The sequence below is a fragment of the Notamacropus eugenii genome, chromosome 1, assembly GCF_028372415.1.
Source record: "Notamacropus eugenii isolate mMacEug1 chromosome 1, mMacEug1.pri_v2, whole genome shotgun sequence".
NCBI classification, from domain to species: Eukaryota; Metazoa; Chordata; class Mammalia; order Diprotodontia; family Macropodidae; genus Notamacropus; species Notamacropus eugenii.
In genome coordinates this window covers 721,353,561-721,374,598 of record NC_092872.1, presented here as the reverse complement: position 1 = coordinate 721,374,598, position 21,038 = coordinate 721,353,561, and the positions used below count along the sequence as shown (strand labels likewise).

At 43.1% G+C, this 21,038-nt stretch overlaps 1 protein-coding gene across 1 annotated transcript in view; it reads left to right on the top strand.

Moving 5' to 3' along the window:
- LOC140522079 (uncharacterized) overlaps nt 1–9,675 on the top strand; it is a 47,762-nt gene extending 38,087 nt beyond the window's left edge. Inside the window, 1 exon segment of the mRNA XM_072637119.1 lies at nt 646–9,675. Coding sequence (XP_072493220.1) covers nt 646–2,560 — 1,915 coding nt within the window. The 3' untranslated portion in view covers nt 2,561–9,675.
- Nucleotides 9,676–21,038: the final 11,363 nt, after the last annotated feature.

Here is a 21,038-nt window from a genome sequence, read left to right as displayed (position 1 = left end):
AGGGATACTTTTCAGGTCACTCAGTAATTCTGAGCTCATGGCCTGACGAGACGTTGTAATAAGAATGCTAGGTCTGCCAGTTTCACAGATATTTCTGCAGACCCAATATGTTTGTCTCTGAAGCTCTTCATAAGTCAAGTTATCCTGCAAATTTGAGCTAATGGCATTTTAAGACAATCATGTTTCTGTCTTTTATGACTCTTTTCTTCACCTGGGGAAGGACCATGTAGATCAGTTTATTTTCTTGCAATGGAGGGAAAGGTTTCTAATTATATATCTGTGTACATGTGTCTCTGTGTATATGTTTTACTGTCTGTTTTTTGCAGAAGGAATGATTAGACCTGGAATGAAAGAGACTACTGAAAAGCTAAGGATTTCTGTGAAGGAAACACACCAAGAAAACCTCATGAGTGATAGTCCCTGTGACATCACTGGGAGAGAAATTTGTGCTACAAATGACAGAATCCACACAGGAGAAAAACCTTATGGTTATCATCATTATGGGAAAAATATGAGTCAACAGTCATTCCTGAAATACTGTCAAAAAATTCATACTGGAGAGAAACCACATGAGTCTCATGAATGTGGTGTACCTTTTAGTGAACACTCATCCTTCCTTTCTCCTCACAGTATTCACAGTGAGAGGAAACCCCACAAATGTAATCAGTGTGGAAAGACTGGGAGTTGCAGCTCTAGTCTTGCTGTACATCAGAGCATGGAGACTAGAGAGCAACCTTATGGGTATGCTAAACTTGGAAAGACATTCCCACAGAGCTCCAGTCTTACTCATCATCAGAGAATCCACAATGATGAGAAGTCTTGTGAATGTAATCATTGTGGAAATGGATTCAGATTTAAAGGTCACCTTACTGTACATCGGAAGATTCACACGAGGGAGAAACCATATGAATATAATCAATGTGGAAAGACTTTCACAAGGAGGTCCAGTCTTGCTGCACATCAGATTGTCCACACTGGAGAGAGACCTTATGAATGTAATCAATGTGGAAAGGCTTTCACAAGGAGCTCCAATCTTGCTGCACATCAGATTGTCCACAATGGAGACAAACCTTATGAATGTAATCAATGTGGAAAGGCTTTCACAAGGAGCTCCAATCTAGCTACACATCAGACTATCCACACTGGAGACAAACCTTATGAATGTAATCAATGTGGAAAGGCTTTCAGAGAAAGCTCCAGCCTTGCCGCACATCAGAGAATCCACACTGGAGAGAAACCCTATGAATGTAATCAATGTGGAAAGGCATTCACAAGGAGATCAAGTCTTGTTACACATCAGAGAATCCACACTGGAGAGAAACCTTATGAATGTAATCAATGTGGAAAGGCTTTCAGAGACAGCTCCAGTCTTGCCGCACATCAGAGAATCCACACTGGACAGAAACTTTATGAATGTAATCAATGTGGAAAGGCTTTCAGAAGAAACTGCGATCTTGCTGTACACCAGAGTATTCACACTGGAGAGAAACCTTATGAATGTAATCAATGTGGAAAGGCTTTCAGAAGAAACCGCTATCTTGCTACACATCATATTATCCACACTGGAGACAAACCTTATGAATGTAATCAATGTGGAAAGGCTTTCAGAGACAACTCCAGTCTTGCTATGCACCAGAGAATCCACAGTGGACAGAAACCTTATGAATGTAATCAATGTGGAAAGGCTTTCAGAAGAAACTGCCATCTTGTTGTACACCGGAGTATCCACACTGGAGAGAAACCTCATGAATGTAATCAATGTGGAAAGACTTTCAGACTAAACTTCCTACTTGCTGCACATCACAGAATCCACACTGGGGAGAAACCATATGAGTGTAATCAATGTGGAAAGGCTTTCAGAGAAAGCTCCGCTCTTGCTTCACATAAGAGAATCCACACTGGAGAGAAACTTTATGATTGTAATCAATGTGGAAAGGCTTTCAGAACAAAGCACCGTCTTATTGAACACCAAAGAATCCACACTGGAGAGAGACCTTATGAATGTAATCATTGTGGAAAGACTTTCACAAGGACCTCCAGTCTAGCTGCACATCAGATAATCCACAGTGGAGAGAAACCTTATGAATGTAATCAATGTGGAAAGGCTTTCAGAACAAAGCGCCGTCTTATTGAACACCAAAGAATCCACACTGGAGAGAAACCCTATGAATGTAATCAGTGTGGAAAGTCTTTCAGAGAAAGCTCCAGTCTTGCTTCACATCAGATAATCCACAGTGGAGAGAAACCTTATGAATGTAATCAATGTGGAAAGGCTTTCAGAAGAAAGTGCCATCTTGCTGTACACCAGAGAATCCACAGTGGAGAGAAACCTTATGAATGCAATCAATGTGGAAAAGCTTTCAGACAAAACTTCAGACTTATTCTACATCAGAGAATCCACACTTGAGAGAAACCTTATGAACGCAATGAATGTGGAAAGGCTTTCGGTTAAAGCTCCACTCTTGCTGTACATCGCAGAATCCACACTGGAGAGAAACCTTATGAATTTAGTCAGTGTGGAAAAGCTTTGAGAACTAAACTCCCTACTTGCTGCACATAACAGAATCCACAGTGGAGAGATATACGATGTCATAAAGCCTTTTATATGCATTATCACATTACCATACAATTCTGCTGAAAGCAAGTTGAAGAGACATAATTTCTGGGTAATCATTTAATTATGGCCAATTAATAATTCATAAAACAATGGTCTTTTAACTATCTCTTACAAACTAAAGATGAATCATGGAGACCTTTCAACTTTTATATGCCCTTAGATAAGTGAGAGTTAACCTACAGGCCTAAATCAATCCTGATTAGTTAAAACTTAATCAGAAGGAGTATTATAATGAGATTTTGACTTATTCTAATGAGGGACTCAGTGGAGAGACATGAATCTTCATTCAGTTTTGGACAGAGACTTGTTTCTATCCAGATCACCATTGCCTGGGGCAGTCTGGATCAGAGAGGTCCACTTCCCCTCAGACAAGGTTTACCAAAATACAATGGGCCAGAGTCCACCTAGAATAAAATCTCTTTAAATTTTGGTCATATCTAAATTTTCCCGGTTGAATAAATCTTGCCCAAGATTTCATCTGCTCATCAGCCCTGCCCTTCAAAGACTGGCTGAATCACTTACAGTGGCCAATTTCTGAATGAGGAAATAGGAGAAAAGTTTAGTTCTCCTTCAGTAATTGTTTCTTTATATGGGAGAAATCCTCTTTTCTCTCACATCAGAGAATCCATTCTAGAGGACATCTCATTAATATAATCAATATGAAAAGTATTAAGGGTAACATTCCTTATTTTCCATCAGAATTCACCTGAGATAGAAACCATATTCCTTTAATGAATGGGGAAAAACATTCAGATGGACTATTGAACTTGTTAGACACCAGAAATTTCACCTCATGAACAAACCCTGTCTGGACTCAGGGAAGGTCTGCAGTCAGAGATCATCTCTTCCTTTACATCAAGGATTCCTAGTGGAGAGAAAACTTAGGAATGTGCTCAGTGAAGACCAGCCTTTTCCTCGACGAGGCATGTCACTAGGCACCACATTCTTCACACTGCAGGGAAGTCTTATAAAAGCAGTAATGGTAGGAAAGTCATCACCTGAGTCTCATAAATATTTTTGTTTGTGTCCATTGGAGAAATCTTCCTGGAGATAAGACTTAAGAATTTAATGAATGGGTGTTGGTCTTTCCCTGGAGCACACACCTCACTAGATACTGTGTATTGCATATAGTGCATGAAGCCCTAGAAAGAAACTGAATTTATTTCAGAAACCCCAAAGTTGCTCATGATTTCCCTAAAATATGCCATGACCCCCTAGGATGAAGCCTGCCACTGGCTTCCTCACTTTACTGCACTCTCCCCACTGTAGTGAGGGACCTTTCCTGCTTACCCTTCCAGCTATCCTAGGCTGGTAATGTGGTTCACTGCTCCAAAATTGGTTCAGAGCCATTACTGCAGAGTTGTTTTAAAGGGAATTTGGAAGAGCATAGACATGTGATTGCCTCAGCTTGCCATCTCGACTCCAGAAATCCTTATGCCCATATTTTCAGGAAATACTCCCTTGATAGCTCAATTTTTCTTGAAAAGCACTCTTGTCTTTCCCATTCAATTGTTTTCTTCTGTTTCTTTGCCATGGTCATTTCAGAAAACCATAATTCTTCTTGATATTCTCACAAATTATGAATTCATTTGAGGAAATCTCCCCTTTTCATTTCCCTTTCCTTCATTCCTCAGCTATTTGTAAGGCCTCATCAAACAGCCCTTTTGCTTTGTTCTTTTTTTTCAGGATATATTTACTTGTTGCTTCCTGTACAATATTAGGAATTTTTTTAATATGACTGTAGATAGTTTTAATTCTTTGAAAATTTCCTGTTCATATCCTTTGACCCTTAATCAACTGGGGAATGACTTGAATTCTTGTAAATTTGACTCAGTTTTCTATACACTTTAGAAATGAGGCCTTTATCAGAGACACCAGTTGTAAAAATTCTTTCTCTGCTTCCCTCCTTAGCTTGGTTTCATTGGCTTTGTCTGTGCAAAAACTTTCCAGTTTAGTGTAATCTAAATTATCCACTTTGCATTTCATAATGTTCTCTGTCTCTTCTTTGGTCATAAATTCCTCCATTCACCATAGATCTGGCAGATAATCTACTCCTTGCTCCCTTGATTTGCTTACAGTATCAGCCTTTACACCTAAACTGTGTGCCCTTTTGGACTTTATTTCGGTATACAGTGTCAGACACTTCTCTGTTTCCAGTTTCTCCCATGCTGTTTTCTAGTTTTCCCATCAGTTTTTGTCAAGTGATGAATTCTTTTGTCAGACGGGTCTTTGGGTTTAGCAGACAGAAGTTGCTATAATCATTCAGTACCGGGTCTTGTGTACCTAATGTGCACAAGGTCTACCCCTCTATTTCTTAGCCAATACAGGTAGTCTTGATGATACCGCTTTATAATACCACTTATGGTCTTGCTTGGCTAGGCCACCTTTCCTAGCATTTTTTTTTTTTTATCGTATTCATTCTTGATATTCTGGAGCTTTTGTTCTTCCAGATGAATTTTGATGTTATTTTTTCCAGCTGTACAAAATAAGTTTTTGATAGTTTCATTGGTATGATGTTGAATAAGCAAATTAATTTAAGTAGAACTGTCATTTTTATTGTACTAATTCAGGCTATCCTCAAGCAACTGATGTGTTTTCCCAATATTTAGATCTGACTTTATTTGTGTGAAAAGTTGAGGTGGCCATTATCCCCACCCCCCCGCCCCAGAGCCCCTGGGTGGAGAAATGTCTTTTGAGTTTCTAGGCCACTTTCTGTTGTGCCCCTTCGCCTAGCAGCCACTCTCTGTTGTACCCCTTTGCCTGGCAGCTGCTCGGACCCACCTCTCTGTTCTACCCCTTTGCCTGGCAGCTGCTTGGGCCCCCCTCTCTGTTGTGCCCCCTTGCCTAGCAGCACCTAGGAACCCCTGTCAAAACTGTTCTGTGAAAAATGTGTGCTATTGGAACCACAAGGCTGTACCTGGAAGTGCTAAGATGCTTAAAAGGCACACACACTTTTGTTCAGGGCTGCCTCCTCGGAGGACAGCCGCTGGCTAACAAACACGCTCCCAAATTCTCTATTGACTCTTGCCTGTGCTTGTCTCGGTCCATCCATTTCAAAGTGTTTTGTAATTGTGTCCATATATTTCCTGGGTTTGTTTTGGCAGGTTCACTCTCAAATATTTTGCAGTGTCTACAGTAACTTTAAATGCAATTTTTCTTTCTATCACTTGCTCTTGGGCTTTGTTAATAATATATAGAAATGCTGATGATATATATGGGTTTATGTTATATCCTGCAACTCTGCTAAAGTTCCTTATTATTTCAAGTAGTTTTTTTACTAGATTCTGTAGGATTCTGCAAGTATACCATCACATCATCTACCAAGAGTGATAGATTAGTCTCTTCTTTGCCTATTTTAATTGTTTCAGTTCCTTTTTCTTCCCTTATTGCTAAACCTACCATTTCTGGCACCATATTGACAGCAGTGCTGATAATGCACATGCTTGTTTCACCCCCAGTCTTAATGGAAATGCTTGTAGCTTATCCCCATTCTACAAAAGGCTTGCTGATGGTTTCAGGTAGATTTAGCCAGAATGTCTTCATCTACTTCATTGGCTCCTGAGATGAGCCTCATATGAGTCCTGGTTCTCTTTTGCATTTGGAGCCTCAAGGGAGTTTTCACAGGCCCTGATTAGGAAATAAGAACTTCTCCCTCTCTGCAGTGAAAGCAGAGTGGAGAAGAGGAAGAGGGAGTGGGAGAGGATGAACTGAGTTACTCAAGTGGCTGGGTCCTTCTCTCCAAAGGAAGGTGAATTTTGATGACTGCAAGCTGACCAGTTAACTTGGGGTTTAGTGGCTAAATTCCTTTCCTTTTTCTTTCCCCTTCCCTTCCCTTCCCTTCCCTTCCCTTCCCTTCCCTTCCCTTCCCTTCCCTTCCCTTCCCTTCCCTTCCCTTCCCTTCCCTTCCCTGCCCTGCCCTGCCCTGCCCTGCCCTGCCCTGCCCTGCCCCGACCCCTGGCTCAGAGTGAATGTCAATAGTAACTGTTTCTCTTTTGCCCAGCGATTGTGAGCATTTCCTTCTTGAAGTCTGATTTTTTTTTCTTTTTCTAATTAAAGGGGCCATCCCTTGTCTCCCTTCTTCAAAAGACCTATTCAATGAATGGGCACTATCTCACTCAAAGTGAAGAACTTGAAAAGGCCTTGGCCTAAAAGGGCCAGGGTCTCCCACTGCATCCTGGGTCACTTGCAGTCATCTTGATGAATATCTGGCAACTTGTTCCAGATGGCTCTGGAGGGAGAAGTGAGGCTGGTGACCTTGCACAGCCCTCCCTCTCTCAAGTCAAAGTCAGTTGCAAGTCATGTCATCATTTCCCTAATGTCCCAATCCTCTTGAAAAACAAAGGACAAACACAAACAACAAGGCAGAGTGGACTCAGCATAAGATCCCTGGGAGAAGAAGTGGAATATGCTGGAGATTTGCTGACCTTTCAAATCCACATCAAATCTTTGCCTTGACATAGTTTCTCTTGTTGCAAACCCACTTTCCTTTGGTGGAATCTCCATTCCAGTTCTCTGCAGCAAGAACAAAGACTAAATTTCTTTTTCTCAAGAGCTGCCCCCATTCACCTCACAGAACTGGGCTTCCTATGACCTAGGCAGGGCCAAGGAACAAAGTTGAATGGCCCACCCCAGTCATTGCCTTTTCAGTCTCTGGTTCTGGGATTTAAAAGGCCTCGTTGGCTGCCTGAGGCTTCCTGTGTGTGCACCTGAGTGTGATGCAGTATGCCTCCTACCAGCCATGGGGGAGATTCTAGGACAGCAGGTAACAGAGAGGCTGGACATTTTTGTTTACTTGTAAGCAGGAGGGAAACAATCAGGAAGCAGGGAGAGGCTGAACATAAATGAGAGGATTCTGATGATAGGAGGTATCATCTGCTGAAAAAGAGAGAATGGAATGGGGTCACCTAGGAATGTTGACAGGTTGACTTTGACATGAGCAGGGCTTCCTCATTATGGGTCAGGCAGGGTGAAGGAGGAGACAGTGGCAGAAGGTGCCTGGAAATGGGAGATGAGGAGAAAAGAACAGGGAGCTCTCTGAGAATGACTTCCATTTTCTTCAGGAGAATATGAAGGCAGGTTCTCAACTGAGAAAGCATGGTTGACTGAGCTGCTGAAAGTCTGAAGGATGAAATCATCTTGAAGAACAAAGATACTAAGTGAGATAGTGAGTTAACGAAGGTGTAAAACATTGCCTCATAGCACTGTAGCCCCCAGTGAGTTTGTGGAGCATCAGTTTGGAGTGGACCCAGTCAGAGGGGTCTCAGGGATTTTCTTCACATTCATTAAGCATCATTTGTGTCTGCATTTTTTTTTCTGAATTCAGTGTTCTGGCTGTTTTCCTCTTCCACTCTTAGGCACTGCTTTATCCAGATAATTAGCTTTCTTCTATCTATTTTAACCCAACTCTCTTCCCACTGGCTCTTTTCACCTCAGCCTCCACCTTCTCTCCTAGTTGTCCACCATGTCCCTGTTTTTAGAGTTTTATTTTCTGATTTCTTTATCTCTTCCTTCTTTATTTAGTTATGTAATGCCCCCTTTGACTCCTTCTTTTCTCCCTTGAAGTCTTTCATTCACAATCCCTTTTCCTCTATGACTTTTGATTCTTTTCTTTTTCTACACTTTTTCTTCTAAGGAAAATTCCTTAAGCTCATTCTTATTTCTCTTCCCTTTCTTTCTAGGCTGAACCATCATCCTTCAGTTCCTCTTCCGTATATTTATTCATTACTTAAATCTTGTGTGAGCACTCATACCTCAGAGAGCGTTACATTAGATGCCTTCAACAAACCCTTCACACTCAGAGATTCTTTTACTCTTACAAATGTTTTTTTCTCCCATCATTTGGACTTCTCAGAGAGGCTTAGTCATCTCATCACAGTCACACAGCTGCTTAGGGGGAGAGCTGACACTCAGCCAGGTCACATCCCAAGGCTTACACTCTTTTCCCAAATATCCTTGGTGTTCTCAGGACTGTGTTCCCCAAAGTAAATGGAAGGATCCTCAGCCCTCCCTCTTCTCTTTCTGTCCTCACTTCCTCTCCCAGCATAGAGAGATATGGACATGGAAGGTGCAGAAGACAGATAGGTAATATAGACAGATGATACAAATACAGATATGAATGATATAAACACATGTGATAAAGATGAGGCCACAGTGAATGAGGGGTAGGGAGGTGACCTGAGAGTCAAGAAACCCAGCATCCAATCCTGATTCTCACCCATGCTGGCTGTGTTCTTCAACTTAACCTCTGAGTGCTAAACACAACTCCTCAGGACTCTGCTTTATAGAGAATATTCTAAGATGCACAGGTTGATGTTTGTGCATGGGAATTGCTCACACCAAATCACATCTGGATGAATCAGTACCTCTATAGATACATTGCAGACAGCAAGGTGGTGCAGTGCAAGGAAACCAGGGCCTGGATTCAGGAAGAACTAAGTTCGAATCTTGCCTCAGAAGTTTACTTGAAGTTAAACCCTGACCATGTCACTTCAACTCTGACTCTCAGTTTCCTCATCTGTAAAATGGTCAGTCCCCCCATTAGTGCTATCTTTTAGTAGCACCTCCCTTTTAGTGCAATTCTAAGGATAAAGGGAGATAAAATTTCAGTGTACTTTGCCAACATGAGGGCAATCAAAAATGTCACCCTTATAATAATAGTAATTAATATTATTATTATCACATCCTCCCTTAGATTATGAACCCCTCCGGAGCATGAAGCATTCCACTTTTTCATTTTTGTCCCAATCACTTAGCATTGGTTTTTTCCCCATCTTTTTTAAATGTCCTTTGACCTGATGAATTTCCAATGCAGGTCAAAGCAAACTTCTTTATTCTTTACTTTTCTTTGGGTATTTTGGTCTGTGTCTTCTTTTACAACACGACTAATCTGGAACTGGGTTTGCCTGACTGCACATGTATAACGTATGTCAGATTGCTTGGCTTCTCAAGAGAAAAGGAGTGGGAGGCAGAAAATTCGGAACTCAGAAATATAAAAAAAAAAAGTTTAAAATATCTGTTAGATACAATTGGAAAAAATAAAATATTTTTCAAAAGCAGAACTGCTTGTTACTGTGTTCATTCACTGTTGGTCCATGAAAGAAAGGAGAAGCTGGGGGCGGGGATGCCAAACAGGAGGCTCTTTTAATTCCCCCAGGACAGAAGTGATTATCCAGAAATCAATGACTCTCCAGTGTGTCTCTTACTCAGTCATTCTCACTTTCATGTCCTCACATTGGCACACAGATTGACACAGATCCACACCTCTGGAAAGAGTCACAAGCAGGGTATGGGATGGATTGCAGAAAGGGTCCTCACCTTCATGACAAGTCTAGAATGGGAAAATGGGGACAAGGGCAAATATAACCTTTGTTTCCTCAATGCTCAGAACAAATACAGTAATGTCATCTAGTGACTGGCGAAACCCGTTTCCCTAGGAAAGAGCCTCTGCTGGGCTTTTCCCAGGGGCCCAGGCTAGGATCTGTCCATGAGTCTCACCCTCCTCACTGCCTCCTTGAGTTCACACCTTCTCCAGCAGAGGGTGGTAGTGGGGCAGGTCCAGGAGCAGGGTCAGTGGAGGCACCTCCAAAGCCTACAAGCTGTGAGCTCCTGCTGTCTCTGCCACCTGCCCAGGGTTGGAGCTCTCTCATGGTTATGGGGAATCTAGTCCAGGGACACAGAGAGAAGCCTCTCCTCATTTACCCAAACAAGTAGTACCAGTACTTAACATGAGCTTGCCTTTGCTCTTGATGTAACAGAGTTGGGGACATAAAAGAGTGAGGCTCCTCCCCCAGAGCCAGTCTTAGCCAGTGTGACTCAGTGTGGATTACTGGGTCCTTTAGGTGAGGCTCTTACCAGCCCTGGGACAGTTTGGCATGTGGAGCCCCAAGGGATCGGTAGTGTGCTCTGCTCAGGATACCAAAGCTTCTTCCTTCCTGCCCTCCCAGGGTTCTGAGTGCTCTCTCTGCAGGTGTCTAAAGACCAGGATGGTCTCCCAATGGTAGCTCCTGTGGTTACTGGTGCTCTGGGCTCAGAGGGAGACCCAGCAGAGCAGTGAAGGGTTTAGAAGATCACAGGTTACAAGGGATTAAAGACTCGATGGCCCCTCAATCCAGTGGGTGAGCAAGCTTAGGCTCCACAGAAGCAGATGGGGGTAGACCAGCATGACCAGCACCAGGTTACAAACATTGGGAGGTCTATGGGAAAGACGGTTTCTGTCTCATGTTGACAGTCAATAAAACTACTTGCAAGTTGCTTACAATTTCATTTGTCTCCAGAAAATCTTCTTGTCCCTACACTTTGACTTGGACATTGACTTATTTCTGTCATCTACTTTTGTTCATTTCCTAGATTTCCAAGGAGCCATTATGATGACTGAGTCTCCAGGATCCTTGTCTACATTTCCAGGAGAGATAGTCACCATCAGCTGCAAGGCCAATAAGAGCCTAATAAGTTTGGTATTATCTATGTTAATTGGTACCAGCAGAAGCCTGGCCAACCCCCAGGTTCCTCATCTACTATGCTACACCATTGGCATCAATTGCTACCGGCAATTGGCATTACCTGCCCAGTTCAGTGGCAGTGGGTCTGACACAGATTTCACTGTCATCCGCAGCAGCTTGGACACTGAAGATGCTGCAGATTATTACTGTCTGCAGCTTAGGTTCTCCCCATTCCCGCAGTGCTTCAGCCCTGAACAAAAACCTTCCCAGGCTATTCAGGGGATTCAGCTCAGAGCAGCTTCCTCTGTACTCCCCAAGACAGAGAAGGCCCTGCCCTCTGTGCAGGCTCACATCTCCCAGGGCTTATAGGTCCCCTCCTTCTAAGGAAACCTTGTCAATCACAAACACTGTCTGCACAGCCAAGACAGAGTGAAGGTAGCCCAGGCCCTGGGAAACAAAGGGGAAAATCCAAATGGGGGAAATACTGACACTTCTAGTTCACTTGATCTCTTTGCCTGCACATAATGTTGTTTTTTTTTTCTTGTTTGGAGCCTAAGTTTATGGTGAGTAGGCTTTGCTCTAGCTCTCTGTAGCAAATGATAGAAAACTGTTGGTTGCCAGTGTTCAGTTGTGTCTGAGTGTTTATGACCCCACTTGGGATTTTCTTGGCAAATGTCCTAGAATGGTTTGCCATTTCCTCCTCCAGCTCATTTCAGAGATGAAGAAACTGAGGCAAATAGGGTTAAGTGATTTGTCCATGCTCACATAGCTAGCAAGTGTTGAAGGTAAGAACTGAACTCAGGAATATGAGTCTTTTGGATTCCAGGCCCAGCACTCCATCCACTGAGCCACCTGGCTGCCATGATATAGAGTACATGACTTTTTCTCCAGTCCTGGCCACACTGGGCTCACAGGGCAGGCTTCTTTATGATCTGGGCCTGACCAAATGCCAAGGTAAATGCTTTGGCTCATCCAGCCACTGGCCAGTGAAAGACTCATCATTTCCTTTTTCTGAAGATCAATAGCCTTATGGGCTAAGAGTAATGTGTGTACCAGGAGGTTTGGAGTGGACCTCCCAGCAGGCATGTTGAGAGTTCCTTAGAGAGCTGGTGGCAGGGTCACACCCATTCACTGGCTATCTCTGTGAAGTGTCTCTGATTCTCCTCTCTGCCCCAAGGTATCTCTTGGTGGTATGATGGCCCAAGGCCCTGTCCATTCCCTTTAGGACCAAGAACACACAAATGGGTTCAGTACTGCTCCAAGGCTTTCTAGCCAGGCTTTGTCACTGAAAAGAAGAGGAGATTGGCTCAACTCCTAGATTCATCGCAAGAGGGTCTTGAGTTCCCATCCTCCCCATCCTGTTCCCACACTCTTTCCTTCACTCTCATGGACCCAGTCCCAGGAATGGGCTTGCATGAAGTACAACCATTTGCTTACATTGAATTTCTTTGCATGAATTTCCTTACATGTAAGAGTTTTCTTATATGAAATAAGCATGGGAAGGCCTAGAGAAAGGCTCATATGGAAAATAGTTGACATGGAAAATGAGCCATAGGCAGCCAGGGAAAGTAGATTTCCTCTAAGAGGAGTGCCTTGAGCTCAGCTTTAAAGAACAATGTGCTTTCCCAGAGGCAGAGGTGCATACACTGCTTTTCAGGAATAAGGCACAGTCACAAAGGTGTGGAGATAGGAGATGAAATATCATTTGTGATGGAGAGCAAGAAAATTCATTAGTTTGGATTGTAGAAGAAATAAAGGAATGTATCACATAATTTGTCTGGAAAGGGATGCTGAGCTTGTTGGCAAAGTCTTTAAATGACAGAGTGCTTTGTATTTTATCCTAGGAACCCAAAGAAACCATTCTAATTTAATCAGTCAGCCTGTCCATAAGCTTTTATTAAGCACCTTCCATGTTCCAGGTACATGAGGAGTTCTATGGTTAGCTGTGGAAGGACTAGAGACACTCATTTGCTATAGAGATACTTTCAGAGGCCTGGGAGGAACTGCCATTTTGTGTACTGGTTTACTAAAATGAAAACCTTTTCTAAATTACCAAATAAGAATGACAGAATGAGGAAGAGTGAAGGAAGCAGCAAGAATTAGGAAGAAGGAGACTTAACTCTGAAGGTACCATCAGGTACTGTCAGCCGGAGGCTGAAAAGGGGGTAGAGGGCTGAGGCTTCAGCAGCCCAATCGTTTTCCACCAGGTGACCATCCATTAACCAGTCCAATATCCCATCATCTAGACCTAGACACCCCAAAGACTGGTACTACTTTATGGAAGAAAGCTTCCTTCCCTAGAAATGTGTTTCAGATAGCTCGTGTGTGTATAAGTGTCCCTTATATTCACTGGGACTGACATCTCATGCTCAGCCACAACCTCCACAGGCAGGGGAATTGCATTCTCTGTACCTGTATGTGATTCTTCATGGAAATTCCTTTCACTGACTTTGTAAATGCAAAAGAAGGGCAATATTTTGAGTCTCACCTTCAAACCTCAGATCATCAGGCTGTCAAGTGTGCCATTCAGTAAAACTTCTTCCATTGAGAAATCTTCCCATCTCCATCTTCCAGCTGTGAGGTAGACCCAATGGTAGAACCTCATGGACTGAGTTAAGAGGAAGAATGATGGGAAAGAGGCAGGACTGTTTCCCCTGGGTGCTGCTCCCTGCTTTAATACAGACATTGGCTCACTATGTCCTCTTCTAACCATCTGCTCAATAGGGGATTGGTGCCACGATATAGAGCCTTATACTTTACTGTTCATCCAACAGTTCCCTTACCTGGAGAGTTCCCTATAGGCTCACAATGAAGATTACATTGCTTTTTCTGTCATTCCTTAGGAAACTTGATTTAACCCCTCAGAGCATAGGACCATCACAATTGAGAATGACCTTCACTGACTCCAGTGAGACTTTCAATGCAGGAGTTTAGAAGAACACTGTGGAATGAGGTGAGTTGTGATGGAATATATCGAAGTAAGCAATAAACAGGGTGAAATATTTTTGAAAGACGAATTTGAAATTTCATGGAGTCTGACCCATTGGCTGTTGATGTCTGCTAATCTGAAGATCCCTAGGTTTCTCTCCATTGTTTTAGCTAAAGTATAATTTGCCTTTTTTTGAGACTACTGTGTTCCCTAACCCATGACCGTTTGAGATCCCTGGGTGATTATAGGTATTTTGAAAGATGGGTTTTAGTAGCAAAAATGTACCCTGCATGAAACTACTCACATTCAATCCAGAGAATCATCTTCTCAGTCCTGAGAGACACTTAAGAAGATCCTTGATTTTTAGTTGATTCTTCCATAAAAATGAGACTAAGAGATACTGTAATTTGTAAGTGAAATGGCTGTTCCTTTGGTGCAGAGTGAGGGATGGAGGGAGAAAGGTGGTAGAGCAATGGGGTAGAGGAGCTCTGAGAGATGATTGGGCTTGTATGTGGTAGCCCTAGGGGAATTCTGTCCCTGGGGTGAACACTGGAAGCCTAGGAAAAGGACAGGGAAAAAGAGAGTTCATTCTAGAAGGTGGAGGGTAGGGCAGGGCAGGGTGGGATTCTTGGGATCAGGAGGATCTACCCTGAGCTGGCTGACTGGAAGCAGAAGCACTAGAAGCTAAGAGAGCCTTGCCTTCTGGGAGCCATCTCTGCATAGGCAGGTGCCAGGTAGGTCTGAATTAGGACCCCTCCCCATTCCTCACTTCTACTGGCTACCACTTGTATAGGACTTCTTCTTCCCCCTCTGACTTCTTGGTGAGTCTCCTCCAGCTATGCCAGGACCAGGCTTTCTTCCTGGTCCTGGCTCCCAGGGCTGCCCCTGCTACTTGTCCAGGCACCCTGCCATATCTCAAATTTCCTCAGGTGCCATCTCTAGTTTTATCATTGGATCACAGTTGTCTGACCCCCATATCTACCCCACAGTATCTGATGGAGGCACAGCTCTCAGTCTGGAGTCACTGAGGTTCTGATTGGTCTCATCCCATCTGGGGTCTCAAGCCCCTTCTGCCTCTTGGGTCTCCGTGGGAGTATGGAGGAGGGGTATAAGGCCAAAGGGAAGGAATTAGAGTGGGTGGCAAATCCTTTTCCTGTCCAAGGAAAACTGTCTTCCAAGCCTGACCCTCCCTGCTGTCCTCAGATGTTGGTAGGGCTCTTTCCCCTGAGGGCAATACCAGGTGACTCCTGTGAGACTTCATTTTCTGTAATTTGGAGCAGGTCAGCATCCAGCCTAGGAAGAAAAGGCAAGAACAAAGCTCCCCACTCTGCCATCCTTGTCTTATCCCTCCCCAGCTCAGTCTGCAGAACACCAAAGTTTCGAGCCAGAGAGAATGGTCCTTAGGACCCAGAAATGCTCATCCCAGGGCAGGGCAGTCCATCCACAGAGCAGACCAGCATCATCAAAGATGGAATCTAAGAGAGCCAAGGGAGCGTGAACATGTTAGACCCAGGCTGGCCTTTGCAGTGCTGTCAGCAGAGCACAAATTGTCCTCTTGCTTCTGCTCCTTTCCTCCTGCCTCAGACCACACATCTCCCCAGGTCTCTCTGAATCCCCCTCATTTACCATCTTTTAGTTCAAGTCAATAATCACTTAGGAATTGACTGCTCCTTGCCAAGCACTGTGCTAACCCCCTGGGGATTCAGAGAAAGGTTAAAAAAATAACCTCCCCTGCCCCCCATGCGTTCACAGTCTAATTGGGAGAAAAACATCTCATCAGCTGTGTCCAAACCAGCTCTCTACAGTATGGATGGGAGGCACCTGAGAGGGAAGCCTCTGGCACTTTCCTGACCTGGAAAAGCTTGTTTTCTAAAGGTGAGATTTTAGCTGAGATGTGAAGGAAGCCAGGAGGCTCAGGTGAAGGGAGAGGATGAGAGACAGCCATTGGAAAGGCACAGACAAAGGAAGGTCAAGGATCAGCCAGGAGGCCAGTGCCCCTGATCAGAGAGGAGAAGAGGACCAAAGTGTAAGAGAATGGAAGTTTGAGGCTGCTTTTATGGTGTCTGCTGTCTGCCAGGCACCATATAATTATTATCTCATTAGATCCTGTTGGGAGGATTTCCTCAGGGTCCTTGCTAGGGACAGCCAGAATAAGGGAGCATAGGTTACAGACAGGCAGTAAACTGTGGTTTATTTATCCACTCAATAGTGTGACACTCTTTAGATAAAAGTATGTGTCTCAGAGTTCCACAGAGGACACAGAGACAGTCTCTCCTCCTGAGCTACATGACTCATACTTTGAAGTCTTGTAGGCAGGTTTACAAAGAAGTTTGGGGGGGAGTGGGCGGAGCCAAGATGGTGGAGTAGAAAGACACACATACGCTAGCTCCGAACCCGCAGCCCATAAAATATCTGTAAAAAATAACTCTCAACAAATTCTTGAGCAGCAGAAGCCACAGAACAATGGAGCAGATGAGATTTCTGTTCCAGAGAGCCTGAAAACCTCTCACAAAAGGTCCTTCCCGCTGCGGACCCAGAACCGAGCCCAGCCCTGCCTTGGCCATGCGGCACCGAGAGGAGCAGATACGACCAGGCTTCAGGGACAGAATCTCCAGCAGCTGCGTGGGTCCCTCTACTCCCAGGTGACAAGGGTCGGTGAGAGGGTCTCTTTGGTGGGTCGAGAGGGGAATGGGGTGCCCTCATAACTCAGGCCCCCTCGGGAGGCAGCAGCGGAGGCGGGAGCAGACCAGGGCTCCCCAAGCAGGCAGGAGCTGGGATCCATTGTTGAAGGTCTCTGCATAAATCCCCTGAGGGAACTGAGCCCATGGGGCGGCCCTGCCCCCACCTGAGCACCTGAACTTGATCTCACACTGAATAGCAGCCCTGCAACTGCCCAAAGCCCTGAGGCTAGGAAGCAGCATTTGAATCTCACACCCCAAGCTCTGGCTGGGTGGATCTGGAGGCAAAGTGGCTGTGAGGATAATATTTAGAAGTCAAGTCACTGGCTGGGAAAAATCCCAGAAAAGGGAAAAAAATAAGACTATAGAAGTTTACTTTCTTGGTGAACAGGTATTTCCTCCCTTCCTTTCTGATGACGGAAAACAATGCTTACCATCAGGGAAAGACACAGAAGTTAAGGCTTCTGTATCCCAGCCCACTCAATGGGCTCAGGCCATGGAAGAGCTCAAAAAGAATTTTGAAAATCAAGGTAGAGAGGTGGAGGAAAAACTGGGAAGAGAAATGAGAGGCATGCAAGTAAAACATGAAAAACAAGCAAACACCCTGCTAAAGGAGACCCAAAAAAATGCTGAAGAAAATAACACCTTGAAAAATAGTCTAACTCAATTGGCCAAAGAGGTTCAAAAAGCCAATGAGGGGAAGAATGCTTTCAAAAGCAGAATTAGCCAAATGGAAAAGGAGATTCAAAAGCTCACTGAAGAAAACAATTCTTTCAAAATTAGAATAGAACAGATGGAGACCAATGACACTATGAGAAACCAAGAAATCACAAAACAAAACCAAAAGAATGAAAAAAATGGAAAATAATGTGAAATATCTCATGGGAAAAACAACTGACCTGGAAAATAGATCCAGGAGAGAGAATTTAAAAATTATAGGACTATTTGAAAGCCATGATCTAAAAAAGAGCCTAGACATTATCTTTCATGATATTATCAAGGAAAACTGCCCTGAGATTCTAGAACCAGAGGGCAAAAAAAATATTCAAGGAATCCACAGATCACCGCCTAAACGAGATCCAAAAAGAGAAACTCCTAGGAACATTGTGGCCAAATTCCAGAGTTCCCAGGTCAAGGAGAAAACATTGCAAGCAGCTAGAAAGAAGCAATTCAAGTATTGTGGAAATACAATCCAGATACCACAAGATCTAGCAGCTTCTACATTAAGGGATTGAAGGGAGTGGAATAGGATATTCCAGAAGTCAAAGGAACTAGGACTAAAACCAAGAATCACCTACCCAGCAAAACTGAGTATAATACTTCAGGGGAAAAATTGGTCTTTCAATGAAATAGAGGACTTTCAAGCATTCTTGATGAAAAGACCAGAGCTGAAAAGAAAATTTGACTTTCAAACACAAGAATGAAGAGAAGCATGAAAAGACAAACAGCAAAGGGAAGTCATAAGGGACTTACTAAAGTTGAACTGTTTACATTCCTACATGGAAAGACAATATTTGTAACTCTTGAAACTTTTCAGTATCTGGGTAGCTGGTGGGATTACACACACACACACACATGCACACGCACATGCACACACACATAGAGACGGAGTGCACAGAGTGAATTGAAAAGGATGGGATCATATCTTAAAACAATTGAATCAAGTAGTGAGAGAGAAATATATTGGGAGGAGAAAGGGAGAAATGGAATGGGGCAAATTATCTCTCATAAAAGAGGCAAGCAAAAGACTTATTAGTGGAAGAAAAAGAGGGGAGGTGAGAGAAAAACATGAAGTTTACTCTCATCACATTCCACCAAAGGAAGGAATAAAATGCACACTCATTTTGGTATGAAAACCTATCTTACAATACAGGAAAGTGGGGGATAAGGGGATAAGCAGGGTGGGGGAGATGATGGAAGGGAGGTCATGGGGAGGAGGGAGCAATTTGAGGTGGACACTCATGGGGAGGGACAGGATCAAAAGAGAAAATAGAAGTAATGGGGGATAGGATAGGATGGAAGGAAATACAGTTAGTCTCATACAACACTACTATTATGGAAGTCATTTTCAAAACTACACAGATATAGCCTATATTGAATTGCTTGCCTTCCAAAGGGAAGGGGTGGGGAGGGAGGGAGGAAGAGAAGTTGGAACTCAAAGTTCTAGGAACAATTGTCGTGTACTGTTCTTGCTACTAGGAAATAAGCAATACAGGTAAAGGGGTATAGAAAGTTATCTGGCCCTACAGGACAAAAGAGAAGATGGAGACAAGGGCAGAGAGGGATGATAGAAGAGAGAGCAGATTGGTGATATGGGCAATTAGAATGCTCAGTGTTTTGGGGTTGGGGGAGGGGATAAAAGGTGAGAAAATTTGGAACCCAAGGTTTTGTGAAAATGAATGTTAAAAGTTAAATAAATAAATAAAATAAAATAAAATAAAAAAGAAATTTTGGGTAAGATCAGGCTGGAGAACAGAGGCAGAGAAAGGCATATTTGCATGTGTAGGTATGTGTATGTTTGTGTTTGTGTATATACACTCATACACATACACATTCGTATAGACAGATGTAGAGACAGATACATGTGTGTGTATATAAAATTATTTTACTATTAATATTATTATATTAATTTTAAACATATTAACAATTTAATAATATTTTTCACCAATTATACATCCAGACTATTTTCAGCATTTTGTTTTACCAGAATTTGAGTTCCACATTTCTCTTCCTCCTTCATGCCCTCCACTCTTCCTAAAATAGGAAGCCATTTGATATAGGTTGTATAAGTGCTATCATGTAAAACGTATTTCCATATTAATCACAGTTGTGAAAGAAAGAACAGATTAAAGGCCAAAAATACAAAAAAAAAAAAGAATAAAGTAAGTGCAAGAAGTATTCTTGGATCTGCACTCAGAGTCCATGAGTCCTTCATCTGCCTGTGGACAGATGAAGTCTGGAGTCCTTTGTAGTTGCCTTAGATCACTGCGTTGCTGAGAAGAGCTGATATTCATCGTTGGAAATCACACAATTTTGCTGACAGTGTGTACAGTGTTTTCCTGGTTCTGCTCATTTTGCTTTGCATCAGTTTATACAAATCTTTCCAGGTTTTTCTGAAAAAATGACTGTTCATCATATCTTATTGCATAAAAGTATTCCATTACATTTACATGCCACAGCATGTTCAGCCATTCCTCAGTTGATGGACATCTAAATTCCCAATATTTTGCCAACCACAAAAAGGGGTGCTCTAAAGATTTTGCCATATGCATGTCCTTTTCCTTTTTTTTGATCTCCTTCACTCCTCATCAGAAGTGATTTAGAGCATTTCTTCATGTGCCCATGGATGATTTTGAGTTCTTCACCTGAAAACTGCCTGTTCATATCCTTTGACCATTTACCAACATGGGAATGACTTCTTGTAAATTTGACTCACTTCTCTATGTATTTGAGAAATGAGGTCTTTTTCAAAGACACTTGCCATAAAGATTGTTTTGCACCTTTCTGCTATCGTTGAAAGGTATATTTTTAGCAAAATCAAAAAAAAAAAAAGAGGGAATTTAGAGTTATAGTTAGAAAAGTCTGTTACAAAGGCCTTAAGCACAGTTACTTATACTAGTCTGAAGAAAACTGTAGCTGCTTGATTAATTAGGTAGTTAAGCAGCATTTGCTAAGCCCTTTGTGCCTTCTTAGAATAACAGGACAGGAAGGGAATCCTATGGGTTTTCTCAAAGAGATTGAGAGGGTGTGGCATAAAAGTAACCAGGAAGTCGAAGCCAGGGGATAAGGGTTGGGCTGGTTGAGAGATCTCCCCAGTCAGGATAGTCAGTCCTCTGCGTCAGCACCAACTCAAAGCGTTACTTCTTTCAACCAGGAGGTCTAGCAGGAAGAGGAGTCCAAGGCAGAACTTGCCCAGAAAGGTACAGTATATGGAAAGCAGAAGAAGCCCCAAGAGCCTTAGTGGGTCAACCCTTTTCTGGGAAGGTTCAAGGACCACTCTCTGTCTCAGTCCTGGGACCCAAGGATCATTCTGTTTCTCCATTCAACTCTGATGGCCAGAAACTGAAAACCCTGATTTCCTCTTTGACCCTATTCCTGGTCTCCACCAACTGTAATGTCAGGGCCATGGGAGTCACCCTTCTTCTGCTTTGACCTTGTCCGGGTTTACCAACTTAAACCCCAGGGATCAAATTCTACCTGGGCTAAAATGGAAAATGTTGGTTTCCACTCAGAGCTCCTCCTCCCTCTTCTGTCTATCCACTTCCACTCCCCCTCTTTCATCCTACTGTGGGAGTGTATCCATAAAAGCTGGTTGCATCTTGAATTCCTTGCTGACCTAAGGTGATCAAGTGCTCAATGTGTTTCTACATTGACAA